The 13,271-nt window shown below is 40.1% G+C and overlaps 1 protein-coding gene across 4 annotated transcripts in view; it reads left to right on the top strand.

Moving 5' to 3' along the window:
* The window catches only part of SLC29A4 (solute carrier family 29 member 4), an 838,710-nt gene that overhangs the window by 608,050 nt on the left and 217,389 nt on the right, over positions 1-13,271 (top strand). For all 4 annotated transcript variants that reach the window (XM_044089484.1, XM_044089483.1, XM_044089482.1 and 1 more), the window contains one exon: positions 5,688-5,762. In XM_044089484.1, coding sequence (XP_043945419.1) covers positions 5,688-5,762 — 75 coding nt within the window. The remainder of the gene's footprint in view (positions 1-5,687; positions 5,763-13,271) is intronic.

Genomic DNA, 13,271 nt, shown 5'->3' with positions numbered 1-13,271 from the left:
GATATAATTTACTGGCTGAACATATTGAATGCTGTCTGAAACCTTCACATTCATATTTAGCCTGTGGCTAGCCAACACAACACTATAGCATATGAAAACTGTTACTCCTGAAATGGTTCTAGTGACAGAAAAATGCAATATGATAATTGTTTGTTTATATCATTAATGGCCTTAGAGGAAACAGTCTGGTTGGATATGGTGGTAAAGTTGATCCCAGTGACAATGTGATACTATTTCTCATCACATGAGGCATCTTCTCTGTGTACTATTGAAAACAGATGATGTAGTGGAGAATGGTCTATTAGGACTTTCTTTTAACTGGACCTGCGTTGGGGAATTGTATCCCATTTCTACTTTCATGTGGAAATATAATGGGTGCATGGCATAGAATGTGGATTCCAAATTTGTCAGTCATTGCCCTGGGAGGACAGAGTGGCCCTGCATATAATAATGGGTATCTAACCCTAACTGTTACCTGCTAGATGATGTGTGCAGGATGGAGGTGGCCATGTTGTGGCTGCATCGTATTACTGCACACGATGATGTGTGCAAGGTGGAGGTGGCCATGTTGTGGCTGCATCACATTACTGCACAGAATGATGTGTGCAGGATGGAGGTGGCCATGTTGTGGTTGCATCGCATTACTGCACAGAATGATGTATGCAGGATGGAGGTAGCCATGTTGTGGTTGCATCTCATTACTGCACAGAATGATGTGTGCAGGATGGAGGCGGCCATGTTGTGGCTGTATCTCATTACTGCACAGGATGATGTGTGCAGGATGGAGGTGGCCATGTTGTAGCTGCATCTCATTACTGCACAGGATGATGTGTGCAGGATGGAGGCAGCCATGTTGTGGCTGCATCACATTACTGCACAGGATGATGCGTGCAGGATGGAGGCAGCCATATTGTGGGCTGTATAACCTAACTAGTTACACTGAAAACTGAGGCATGCATGTTATCTACCACGTGATAATCACCTGTCACAGCTGTCCTGTGTACCAGCTTTAAAATGTAGGACCGTAGGCATTGTATTCTGCAGTCACTATATTCTTCACCTGGCTATAGAACTATTAATAATTCCCTGTGCTTTCTCATTTAGGTTATAAAATTTGGCCCTATCATCATCTCTGTCTCTATGCCTCTCCTTCTACCTCTCTCTCTCTTTCTCTCTCTCTCTCTCTCTCTCTCTCTCTCTCTCACTTTTCTCTACGAGACACTGTCATCCTTAAGTGGACCATCCTTGAAGAATGCTAATATAATAATAATTAAATAAATGATATTAGATATGAATAAGGACTTCTCTTAAAAATGTAAGTGTTCCTACCAGAATGGAGACATCTAGTGGAATGATTGCTTTTGATCCTCTGGCTTGATCCAGTGACCAAGACCTTTTTCTATACTCATGTCAACCATGAATACACAGTGGTGCTGTTATACCTGTTGGGCTAGAAAAACAGAGAAAACTATTTTAACATGGAACATTTACTTTTAAGTGAAAAAATAAAATGAAGAGGAAACTATGGTATCAGAGTATGTGTGGAGGAAGTAAATGCTTACTGTAAAACATCATTTCTAAGTTAAGCAGACTACAGTTGAAATGTGTAACCTGTTTAGATTAAATGAATAGCTGTTTATCAGTAAGATAACGAAAAAGCAAAACCTGAAAATCACTTGGCCCACATTCCAGGCTGTTGCAAATGCAGTTCACTCTATTGTTTGTACAGTTATGCACCTGTAGGTTTGCAAAAATGGATTCCAGAAGTTCTATAAGCCTGACTAGCCTGGTCTGCCAAGCTATGGAGCGTATCATCATGAAACTCATAAACAAAGACATTGGGAACCTCCAAACACTGGATCCTACCCAATTCGGCTTTAAGGGCAGATCGTCACTCTTGAACCTGGTTGACTTCTTTGAAACAGTCACCAAGGCCATAGATGAAGGGAAGGTAGTCCACACAGCCTACCTGGACCTCGCAAAAGCCTTCGACACAATACCCCACTCGGGCATCATAAATAAGCTCACCAGCTTAAATATCAACCCCTATGTCACAAGATGGGTTGCAAACTGGCTCAGGGACAGAACCCACATGGTCAGAATTGCAGGTGCCATGTCAGACTCTAAACCAGTTACATGTGGCATCCCACAAGGCTCAGTCCTGGGACCTCTCTTGCTTGGAATATATTTCTCTGAGGTACAGGCTAACATGGGAGGACTATGGCTGAGCAAGTTCGCAGATGACTGCAAACTGGGTGCCATAATCAACTCATCGACTGACACAAGCATCCTCCAAAAGGGTCTCACAGAGATGGATAACTGGTGCCAGAGCCATGGCCTAAAGCTAAATGCCAAAAAGTGCATAGTCATCCCCTTTGGGAAAAACAAAGTGCCCACAAATTACCACATAGGTGGTAATCCATTAAGTATGGAAGAAGTAATTAGGGATTTGGGGACCCAAGAAGATAGCAATCTCTCCTTTGATAATCATGTTGCCAAAGTGGTTAGAAAGACCTTTTATATAGCCCACCTTATCATGAAAGGGTTCACATCTAGATCAAGAGAGGTCATTGTGCCCCTCTACTCATCACTCATCAGGCCCATAATTGAATACAATGCCCCATTTGGGATGTACCTTACCCGACACCTTCAGCAACTGGAAAGACCCCAAAAGTACCTCACCAAGAGGATCAAGGGACTCAAACAGATGCCCTACGCAGTTAGGCTAAAGAAACTCCAGCTCTACTCAGTTGCTTACCACCTACTCAGAGGCGATCTGTGCCTGAGGTATAAAGCCATGTCCAACCCAGAATTAATGGACATGCTCCACCTCAGGAAATCCAAATCCCTTAGAGCTACATGCTCCAGGGACTTAAACCTCAGCACAGAAATAAATAGGACATGCTGGAGGGACAGATTCATATCCCAGAGTCTCCCCTCACTCTGGAACAAAATCCCAATCCATGTTAGGCAGAGTCCTTCAATGACCTTCTTCAAGAGAAATCTTGATGAGTGGATGGGAGATCGTAGGTTTACCCCTGGGATCTCTTCTGTGTCCCTACTAGACAGAGGCACAATAAACTAACCTCAAAAGGGCTATCTTCTGTGACCTACTATACAGAGGCACAGTCAACTAATCTAAAAGGGTGGCGAAAGCCAAACACACTCTGGCTAGGCTTATAAATGCCCTAGGGCAGATAGCCTAGTATCAGTCTATGAACCTATGAACCTATGAGTGAAGGAGTTATAAAGCAAGCTGTATCACGTCGTAAGGCATGTCTTTATCTATAAAGCCTACCCAAATAGTAAGCAGGTATATAATGTAAGATTGTGTACAACTCAGCAATACTGCTTATATTCAAAAGCAAGAATAATAATTTCTTTAATCACATAATAATAACACTGCACCCTATTAAAAGCTTACATAGCAAAGAACTGGATAGACAGATCAAGACTAACCTGGTCAGAATACAAAAGCATGGCCAAAGACATACTGACCAAGAAACTTTATACAAAACGTCCGAAGAACCAAACATATTATCAGAATTACTGCAAAACATTAATTGATATATTATCATAAATTGCAAGACAAATGCTAATAAAACAAAGATAGTAAACACATCTCTTAGTTGGGAGTAGTAACAGCATTATCTAAGGCGACAATATTTTGTAAATATGTATATAAGGTTTAGTAGAGTAGACTGATTTATTTGTGTAGGTTGGTGTTATACTTCTAAATATGCTCTCATTTGTCACTATAATGTACAAGTGAAATGTTAAAATAATATTACCATGACTAACATATAACAATTTCCTTGTGTTTATCCAATTCTGTATTCCTAGCTATTTCGACTGTACCACAGTTACATCTTGTTTATCTCTCTACTTGTATTTTATGTGAGAAAATATTCAATAAAAAGTTATTTGAAAAAAAAAAAGATTGTGTACAACTGATCTGAAAAAACAAAACCTTTATGTAAAATATAACTGATAAAACAGAAGAAATCTCTACCATATTTGATATTTTACCTAAATTTAGAAGTTTTGAGAAGTGTATGAAGAATTTGTATCATGTGAAATGCTATAACTGTACAATCCTGACTGTCTCTGAAGCACCACACACCAATGTGAACTGTTAAGTATCTCACAGCAGAACTTGCTTCCTTGTAGGAGGATGTCCCAGTTCTCTAAGACATGGATTGCTTTTTGCATAAGTGTCTACTAACCATCATCCCTCACTCTCCCCGACTTGTTTTGAGAGTCCATTTGCTCAGCAGGCAGTGGTAGCCATCTGCTACCTGGCGTTCGAACTGACCAGAGGGAGCCATAATTCAGGCAGAAAGGAAGACTGTTTGTACCCTGATTGGCTTTGTATTACAAACGTACCTCACAGGATGCGCAATAGCAACTCCCACCCCAACCCCTCCCACCATCCGACAATCGGTGAAAAGTAAAGTAATAGTCATACCGATGGGGGCATGAATATTCATTGTCTATTTGTAGTTTGCCCTATTCCTCAAGGTAGTGCAATCTCAGACTTTGTATATTTAATTTATGGGGGGTGTGGGGGGTGCAGGGGGGGCTTGCAGTCTTTTCCATATCTGCTTTGCTACAGGGATGGAGAATACCCTTGTGTCAGTGGCTTGATGATCTGGTTTCACCTCTCACAGACCAGGGACATGCACATTTAAGGTCTGGACCTTAACTGTCCTGAGACCAGACATGTCCCTTTCCCCATAGCTGCATTATTCATGACGTGGAGCTTCACTGCAGCTCTAGGTGTCTGAAACTGTGCACTTGCTTTATAGCAGTAGCCCACAATGCCTTCCTGACTCATGTGCACTTCTGCAGTTGTGCTGTGAAAGCTACTTTAAGCAGTTTAGTGGTGCAACATGCAAGTAAGTCCCTGATCATAGCTTGCATGATGCACACCTCCGTCAGTATAACATTGGTATTGCAGTGATCAGAGTGTTTTGCTACCCTCAGTAAGCAAACTGGCCATCTTCCCTTATCCACATCTTCATCAAACAGACCCTTGTCATCTGGAATGTAGTTAGGACTTTATCTTTCTACATACTGAATTCAGTATCTTAATACTGCCCTGGTTTGCCCCGCTTCTGTCAGTGAAAAAAAGAGTTTTGAGGTTACTTGACAATGGCAATAAACACATATGTAGGACACTTGTTATGTGTAGTAAAATGCAAACAAGGTATGCCTTCCTGTTTTTCTATTAAAAAAAATGTGAGCCTATCATGTATACTATCATCAGTCTGCCTCATTTACAGGGCATTGATTTTTTTTCTGCGCTAAGCCTGAAGTGATTTGCAAAACCACATTATTTAGACTCATGAAAATGAAATCCTCTCTTGGTCTTTCTTCCTTTCATCTGTTTTGCACCTGTTATGTTGTTCTTTCACTAAATTTTAATTATGCTAAGTTAGGCATATCCTTATTTACATCAATCCCTGAATGAATCATTGTTTACCTTTACTAGTTCACGTCCAGAGATAAAGGAAAAATGAATTAGCAATACTGCTTAGCTATAATACTTTCAAGCAGATCCTGGTCTAGTAATGTCAAAGCCTGAAGAACAGCACACAAACTGACTGACCATGCATTTGTAATGTATCATTTAAACTAATGAGTGCTATTACTTACTTGTTCTTATGTGTTTGTCTCCATTTAAGTGCAGCAATCCAGTTTCTATGGCTACACAGGGATGCTTCCCAAGAGGTATACACAAGGAGTCATGACAGGAGAAAGTAAGTACACATCTTTGTCTTCTGGAGTTGTTACATGTGGTAGTCAACCCTGGATACATTTTATGCCTGACAATGTTAGAAATTATTTCTGAAATTGTTTAAAGTAGTATTCACCTAGTAATTATCAAGAGCAGTGTCTAGTTTTGTTTGATGGTGTGGCTATTCAGGCAGTCATCTATATATTTCTGCAGGGGCTACTGAAAAGTGGATTTGTAGTACTGATGTTTGCTGAGGGAAAGGAAATAGCTTAGCATATCAATTCTCTGGCCCTTTTTCAGAGGAGAAGTGGCATAGCTTTTAACAGTGGCTGTGAGAAGTTTAATCAGGACACTGTCCAAACTTCCCCACTGCTGCTAGAAAAGGGAGTTTCTAATCCACATGTTGGGGGATCTGTGGTTGGAGAACAAAGCAGCAGAAGCTGAAGACCCTTCCTTCTCTTTATCTCTGATTATACTGCCAGAAAATCTAAACATCTTTTTGTTACGTAAAAAAAATGTGCTATGCCAGCAGCATATAACGTACAAATGGAGTGACAGTAGTAACTGAAACTCTTAGCTAGTAATGAAATGCAACCAAAAATGTAAATAAAAAGGAATGGACATGGGGGGGGGGGGTTCAATAAAAGCAGGCAACTGGAATCACAATGTAACAACTAACTATGCATTCTGTATGGCATGAGAAGTGATAACCTACAGAATAAAGTGACTCCATTTGAATAAATAACTAAATGGGAAGCCAAAGATCACAAGGAGCCAATATATGTACTGCATGCTCAGCTGTTGACTGTGAGAAAAAGAAATGCATAAAACTGGGGAATGATTCTAAAGGAATAATATTAGAAAATTAGTAGGGAAAAGCTGACTTGCAAAACGTATGTGTGCGTATCTGTCAATCTATGCATTTACTTGTACATACTATATGACATCATGATGTGTGTATGTGTGTGCATGTATATTATCTGTGCAGCTGTGTATCTATGCATTTACTTGTCCCACCCTAATCTGTGATGTCTGATATGGATGCATTGCTGTGCATCTGTTTTATTCTGTATGTCTTTGCTAGGGAGCAGACTGTAACAACTTCTGTTGTGGTACAGCCTGCCATGCTGTGTACATCACTCAAGATATATGATTCCATGTGTGTGTGTTTGTGAGATGTATTGCGTATATGTATGAGTTTGCGTCCATTATGACTATACTCTTAGGAAGCCTGCATACTAACAAGTATATCCTGCAGAATTTAGAATGCACAGGTTGCATTGCTCTGCACCCCATTATCTTTTTCAGTCCTGCTGTAGCAGTGTCACAGCTACAGTGCCAGCAGATCAATAGGAAAACAGATAAGTGCATACTTCTGCATAGACACACACACACACAAACACACACACACACACACACACACACACACACACACACACACACACACACACACACACACACACATACACACACACACGCACTCATGCAGAAGACAGAAACACAAAAACATGCACACATGCATATGTGTGCACACACTCTCATACAGAAGACATAAAAACACCCCCTACACACACACACACACACACACACACACACACACACACACACACACACACACACACACACACACTCATGCAGAAGACAGAAATGCACACACGCATATGTATACACACACTCTCATGCAGAAGACATAAAAACAATAAAAACACCCCCCCCTCCCCACACACACACACACACACACACACACACACACACACACACACACACACACACACACAGTGCCTTTTCTTTCCCCATCTGTTATCTTTTTAGCCTTATGCAGTAGCTGGCTGCACATAGAACTAAGCTGTGATATGCACCGCTGAGGTTGTTACTCCCTTGCCCCAGTGCTCATTGGACTGTATAGAGTGTGAGTATAAAAAGCTGTGGCTCATGAATGGTGATTCAAAATAAGTAAGCATGCATGTTTAACACCCTGTATGTGTTCCTGTATCCTCAATTTTACAGGCTACAGCATGTGTAGATTGACCTATGATCTACAAAAGGCTAACAAGAGTATCTAATGCCATAAATCACATTCGTTAAAGTGCAAGTAAAAAAATGATTTAACTTTAAATATCCATTGATTAATTGACAGAACAGTGTCCTTACAAATAAATCGACATATAGTAGTATCATTGCATACACTGATAAGTATTGTTTTTGTCTGTCACTTGTTTTGTGGACAAATCTTAAAGGAGAACATATTTGCAAATTTTAATATCTTTTATTATGTGAAAATGGGATGTGAAAAGAATCATTCTCAAATCAATATCTGCCTACAAAATATGCCAACTGTTCAGTATTATTTCTTTCAGGTTTAGAAAAATCATTATATTAAGTCACAAAATAAATAAAGGAAATAAAATGATTTAGCTAATCCATCCCTAACTCTACCTCCGCAATACTCCTGGAGAAATAAACTACCTTTGCTATATTGCCTCTCAACTTTTCTGCAAGCTTGTAACAGTATGGATGTTGTTATAACCCCTTCCTAACAGGTGCTAACAATTTCATCCCTTATTACAAGGCATCAACACTACTCATTTCTTTCAACTACCAAAAATTCTCCATAAGATGATAATTCGGTTAAATGGAAGGTGAATACTTTCAGCATTGAAAAAAATATTTGTGGCTGTGGGTTTTCTGTAAAGTCTACTAGATAGAAACTATGTCTCCTTTCCTTTAAGGTTATATCCAAGGACCTTTTTCAGCCATCACCTGTGCCACAAGGACAAGCATATTTTAAGAAGAAAATTGAAACACTCATAGAAACTCATGCAGACATGAGGAAGACATGAGGAAGCTACCATTCCCTCTATTTGGAAAATTTCCTATATCATCCCTCTTCACAAAGGCGGGACCTCTACAGACACATCTAACTACAGACCCATTGCTATACTGTCTCCACTAGCCAAAATTATGGAACGGTGTGTTCATAAACAGCTCATAAACTACCTCACCCTAAATAGTCTATTGTCCCACACCCAGCATGGTTTTCGCCCCCATCATAGCACAACCACTGCCCTTCTCTTTCGTGGACTCACTCAACAGCAACCGTAACAACAAATTAATATCCTCCGCTCTCTTTCTTGATTTGTCAAAAGCCTTCGATATGGTCAATCACCAACTCCTGCTCCACACCTTGAAAACACTACGTCTTAGTAACCTCGCTATCAGCTGGTTCAATGCTTACCTCACTGGTAGAAAACAAGCCGTCCAATGGCAAAACAAGCTATCCGATTTACTCCCAAATAACATTGGTGTTCCCCAAGGCTCTATACTTGGTCCCCTTCTCTTCTCTGTCTTTATAAATGATCTTCACTCAGTCATCCCTAGAACCTCTTGTATTCAATATGCAGACGACTCCACCCTGATCTGCTCAGACATCTCCCTCACCAAACTCCAAGTTTCAACCCAGCAGTGCTTTACTATAGTTGAAAAATGGTTCTCAGATTTAAAACTTTTACTAAATCCTACTAAAAGCAAGTTACTGCTATTTTTTCCCTCTGCATCTATCGGCCAAGGTAAAGAACCTCCAAACGCCAACAACCCTACTTTCCACGTGATCTCTACCAATGGAACCATCATAGAGCCTGTCTCCCACACCAAACTACTTGGTGTGACCATTGACCACAAGCTCAAATTTGACATACACATCAGCTTAACCATTAACTCTGTCAATAAGAAACTAGGCTCCATGTACAGAATAAATAACTTCCTAACCCCACACACCAAACTAACTATAGCTCGCACCCATCTCCTTTCAACCCTCCTTTATGCCTCCCCAATATTTTCATTCCTCAACAAGACTGAGCTAAATAAACTTTCTACAGCTTATAACCATATAGCCAGATTCATAACAGGGACGCCTTATCGAACCCACCACTGCCTAAATCTAAAGGCACTTGAATGGTTAGAACTGCCCAATATTCTCAAAATCAACCAACTCACTGAGGCATTTAAGATAATTAACCAACCAGACAACACCCCTCACTTAATAAAATACTTACCCCTACTCCAACCTAACCTGCCTCAGATCTTCTAAAACTGTCCGGTACAAACCGTCAAATCTAATAACTCTGAGGTGATGCTCTCTACACCAACTCCATTGGTAGGCTTTGGAACTCCCTCCCAACCAGCCTAAGAATTATTACCTCACTCAACCAATTCAAAAAACACCTCAAAGAATTCCTCAAGTCACACTGGCTGTGCCCCTGTACCAAACCTGACTAACAAAAAGTTCAGGCCTGTACCACCCCAGAATTCCACCACTTCCCTCTAGGACGACAATTGCAATTGAAGCATGTGAGATTATTTACTTAAGTTCTGTGCCTGTTTTATATAGTGTGTAAAGCCAATTGTTGTATTTTTATTCTCTATTTCAACTACATGTATAGCCAATTGTTTTATTTTTATCTCTATTTCAAATATATGTAAAGCCTATAGTAATTTTTACTTTCTTAGCATCTATTATGTTATCTGTACCTTCTTCTTGGAGCTTTTCTCCCCGGGCCTCTACTGAAAATGGACATGTATCCAGCTAGACTAGCCCGGTAAACAAATGTAAAATAAAAATAATAAATAAAATAAACTTCACACACACTGACCAGAGACCAGTATTAAACCATAAGCCAGACATTGGGACAACAGGTAAACTCCACACTGACCAGAGATTCATAGATAGGTTCATAGATTGGTACTAAGCTAACTGTCCTTGCGAGCCATTTTAAGCTTAGCCAATTATCCCTTGTGAGACTCAAACCCTGCACCTTGTGCTTGTAAGGCAAACACCTTAACCATTAGGCCACTCTTAGGGTTAAAGGCTAGACCCAGGAGCTATAAGGCAGAGATCTTAATCACTGTGCCATCCCACTGCCCAAGGTAATGTGGTTCTTCCTGATGAATGTAGAAATAGCTCTTTCCATCAGACATTTTTGATGTTCATCATTCCTACTGCTAAAGTAGCCTTTAGGTTATATGGGTTGTGTCTTGCCCAAGACATACCAACTAGCCAGCTTCTAAAACGTCTGTCACTTTCTCCCATACCTTCACTCTAACTGCTGGTTGGGCAGTCCTGTGTAGAAAAGGTCAGCACTCAGAGTAAAGAATCTTCAGTGTTTTCTTGCTGCCTTGTGAAGAACCAGCTCAGAGGCTTCACAGGAACAGTAGCCGGCCTTCAGCCTCACTTCTGGCAGATAAGTCCCCTTGCCCTTTAAAAAAAAATTGGTATTTACTTTATTTGGCATTTTATGTTATTGCCTTTAAAAAAAACTGTATCTTTCTAATATCAGAAGTTTTCTATCAGGGAGCACCATTTTCAGCTTTGACTGTCTTGGGGGCTGTGTGTAAACTTTATGTCTTTTATGTAAAAGTTTAGTCTCAGGAAGCTTTTTTATTTGAATAGGAACTGTCATGGGGTATGTTAGTGCTTTTTTTCACTGTGTGACAACTTATCTGCCATTTTTTTGACAGATTGAATTTTATAAGAAGTTTTTTCTGATAGGAATTTAGTGTGCTACTTGTGCATTACTGTGTTTAGAGGACTGTGTATATGAGTGTAAGTGTGCTGCTTGTGAATACTCTTTGACAACTCACCTTCTGACTGACACATTTTAATGAAGCTTTTTGCATTTATTTATTTATTTAACATGTCTTTATTGGGAAAAGCCGACTTGGAAGGAGCCAATTTTCAGCAGAGGACCAGGGAGAAACGCTCCAGATGCATGTCTTTGTAACATGGGAGGAAACCAGAGCACCCGGAGGAAACCCACAAGAATACAGGGAGGACATGCAGGCTCTGCACAGAAGCCACCCCAACCGAGAATCGAACTGGGAACCTCTTGCTTTAAAGAGATAACACAAACTATTTTTTTAGATCCAGGACAGGCTTTGCTAGGACCATTTTTTCCAGGGGATTCTGTATCCATATCCTTCCTCATCCCAGGTTGGATAGGCTTTGGCAATCAACCGACATATCCTAAAGGCTACTGCAGTAGTCTGAATGATGACTATAGTACAGTTGTGTAAATTGCACTTCCCATTAACAGCAGATGTTTGAATTCCTCACTGCTGCACTTTGTATTCCCTTTTTTTTGTATTTAGTTACTTGTTGGGATATAAAATTGTTTGTTATTTCTTGTTTTAGTGGTTCAGGAAGAGAACACTCCTGCTTAACGTTTGGGCAAGAAAGTCTTGAAGATTCTGCACTCTGACTGCTGATTTTCCCTCCACAGGGCTGCCCAGTTAGCAGTCAGAGTGAAGGCGTGGAAGGAGCCAAGGCTTTTGGAAGCTAGCCCGTTGTGGTGCCTTGGGCAATACTGTTACAACAGTGAAGCATTCAAACATCTGCTAATATGATTAAGTGCACCTACACAACTGTACTTTGGTTTACTATCAAAATTTAGATTGGCACTTATGTGAAGGTGTGAAGGTTGAAAGGCTGTTTTCAAGTTTTCTTAATGTCAATCTGGAAAACATTTGAATCCACATTAGCGAATAGTAGTGTGCATTCACTAATGTGGAATTGACATTCTGATAACAGATTGCACTATAGTGGGGATCTGGAACTGTATTCTTTTCTCACTGTAGTATGACATCGTAGCTGGACTATATAATGTGCAGGGGGTGTGGAGGTGCAGGGGGGCTTGCCCCCCTGTAAAAGCATTACCGGTAACACAGACTTTCGACATTGGAACTTCCGGTGTTCAAATGTTGATTCTGTGTTATCATTTCTGAAATTTTGGTAATTCATTATTACCAATTTCGGCGAACTGGCTCTATCAAAAGGTGGAAAATTATTTTGATTTTCCACATTTTGATAGTAAACCCTGTACTTTACATAACAGACTTGCATTTACTAAATAAGTAGACAGGAACACCACTCTTTTTACAGGTTTAGAGTTCTCCCTCTAACACGGTGCTGTAAGTTCTTTGATTGACACTTTGTGATTCAGATTCAGACCATCATTTTCAGCGCAGATCGTGATCAGCATTGCAGCACCTGCCTCAGTAGCCTGCTCTTTTTTCATTTCCTTTATATCCAGTTCTTTGTGGCATGTTTGACTATCTCGCTTACCTGTTTTACCAAAATACACCCAAATCAAAGTGCTTCCATTTCAGCACTCTTACTGATGCTGAGCTTTGTGTTTCATTTCATCTTCAAAGACGAGGTACCCATCTTTCATCTGTACTTTTCAGCTGAATGCTGTTGAGATATTGTGCTTTATTGAGCTAATGTACAATATTTTTATGCGCAGGTCACTGCAGAAGAACATATCTTTATTTTATTAAAGTAAGGAAGCATATCTCTTAAATTTTGTATTTGTCTGTTTTGTAATCGAGGGCAATGCTGTTCTATTGCTACCTGTTGTACTAGAGAATTGTTGCAGCCATTCTACAGCTATAGCTTTGAGACAGTAGAAATATCTAGCTGTTAGGAAACACTGCCACCTGCTGGGATAACACAGTTTTACTTTGATGTTAAATATTA

This window comes from Protopterus annectens, chromosome 12.part0 (genome assembly GCF_019279795.1).
Source record: "Protopterus annectens isolate FY-2018-M chromosome 12.part0, PAN1.0, whole genome shotgun sequence".
Classification (NCBI taxonomy): Eukaryota; Metazoa; Chordata; order Ceratodontiformes; family Protopteridae; genus Protopterus; species Protopterus annectens.
This window is presented reverse-complemented; position numbering and strand designations above follow the sequence as displayed.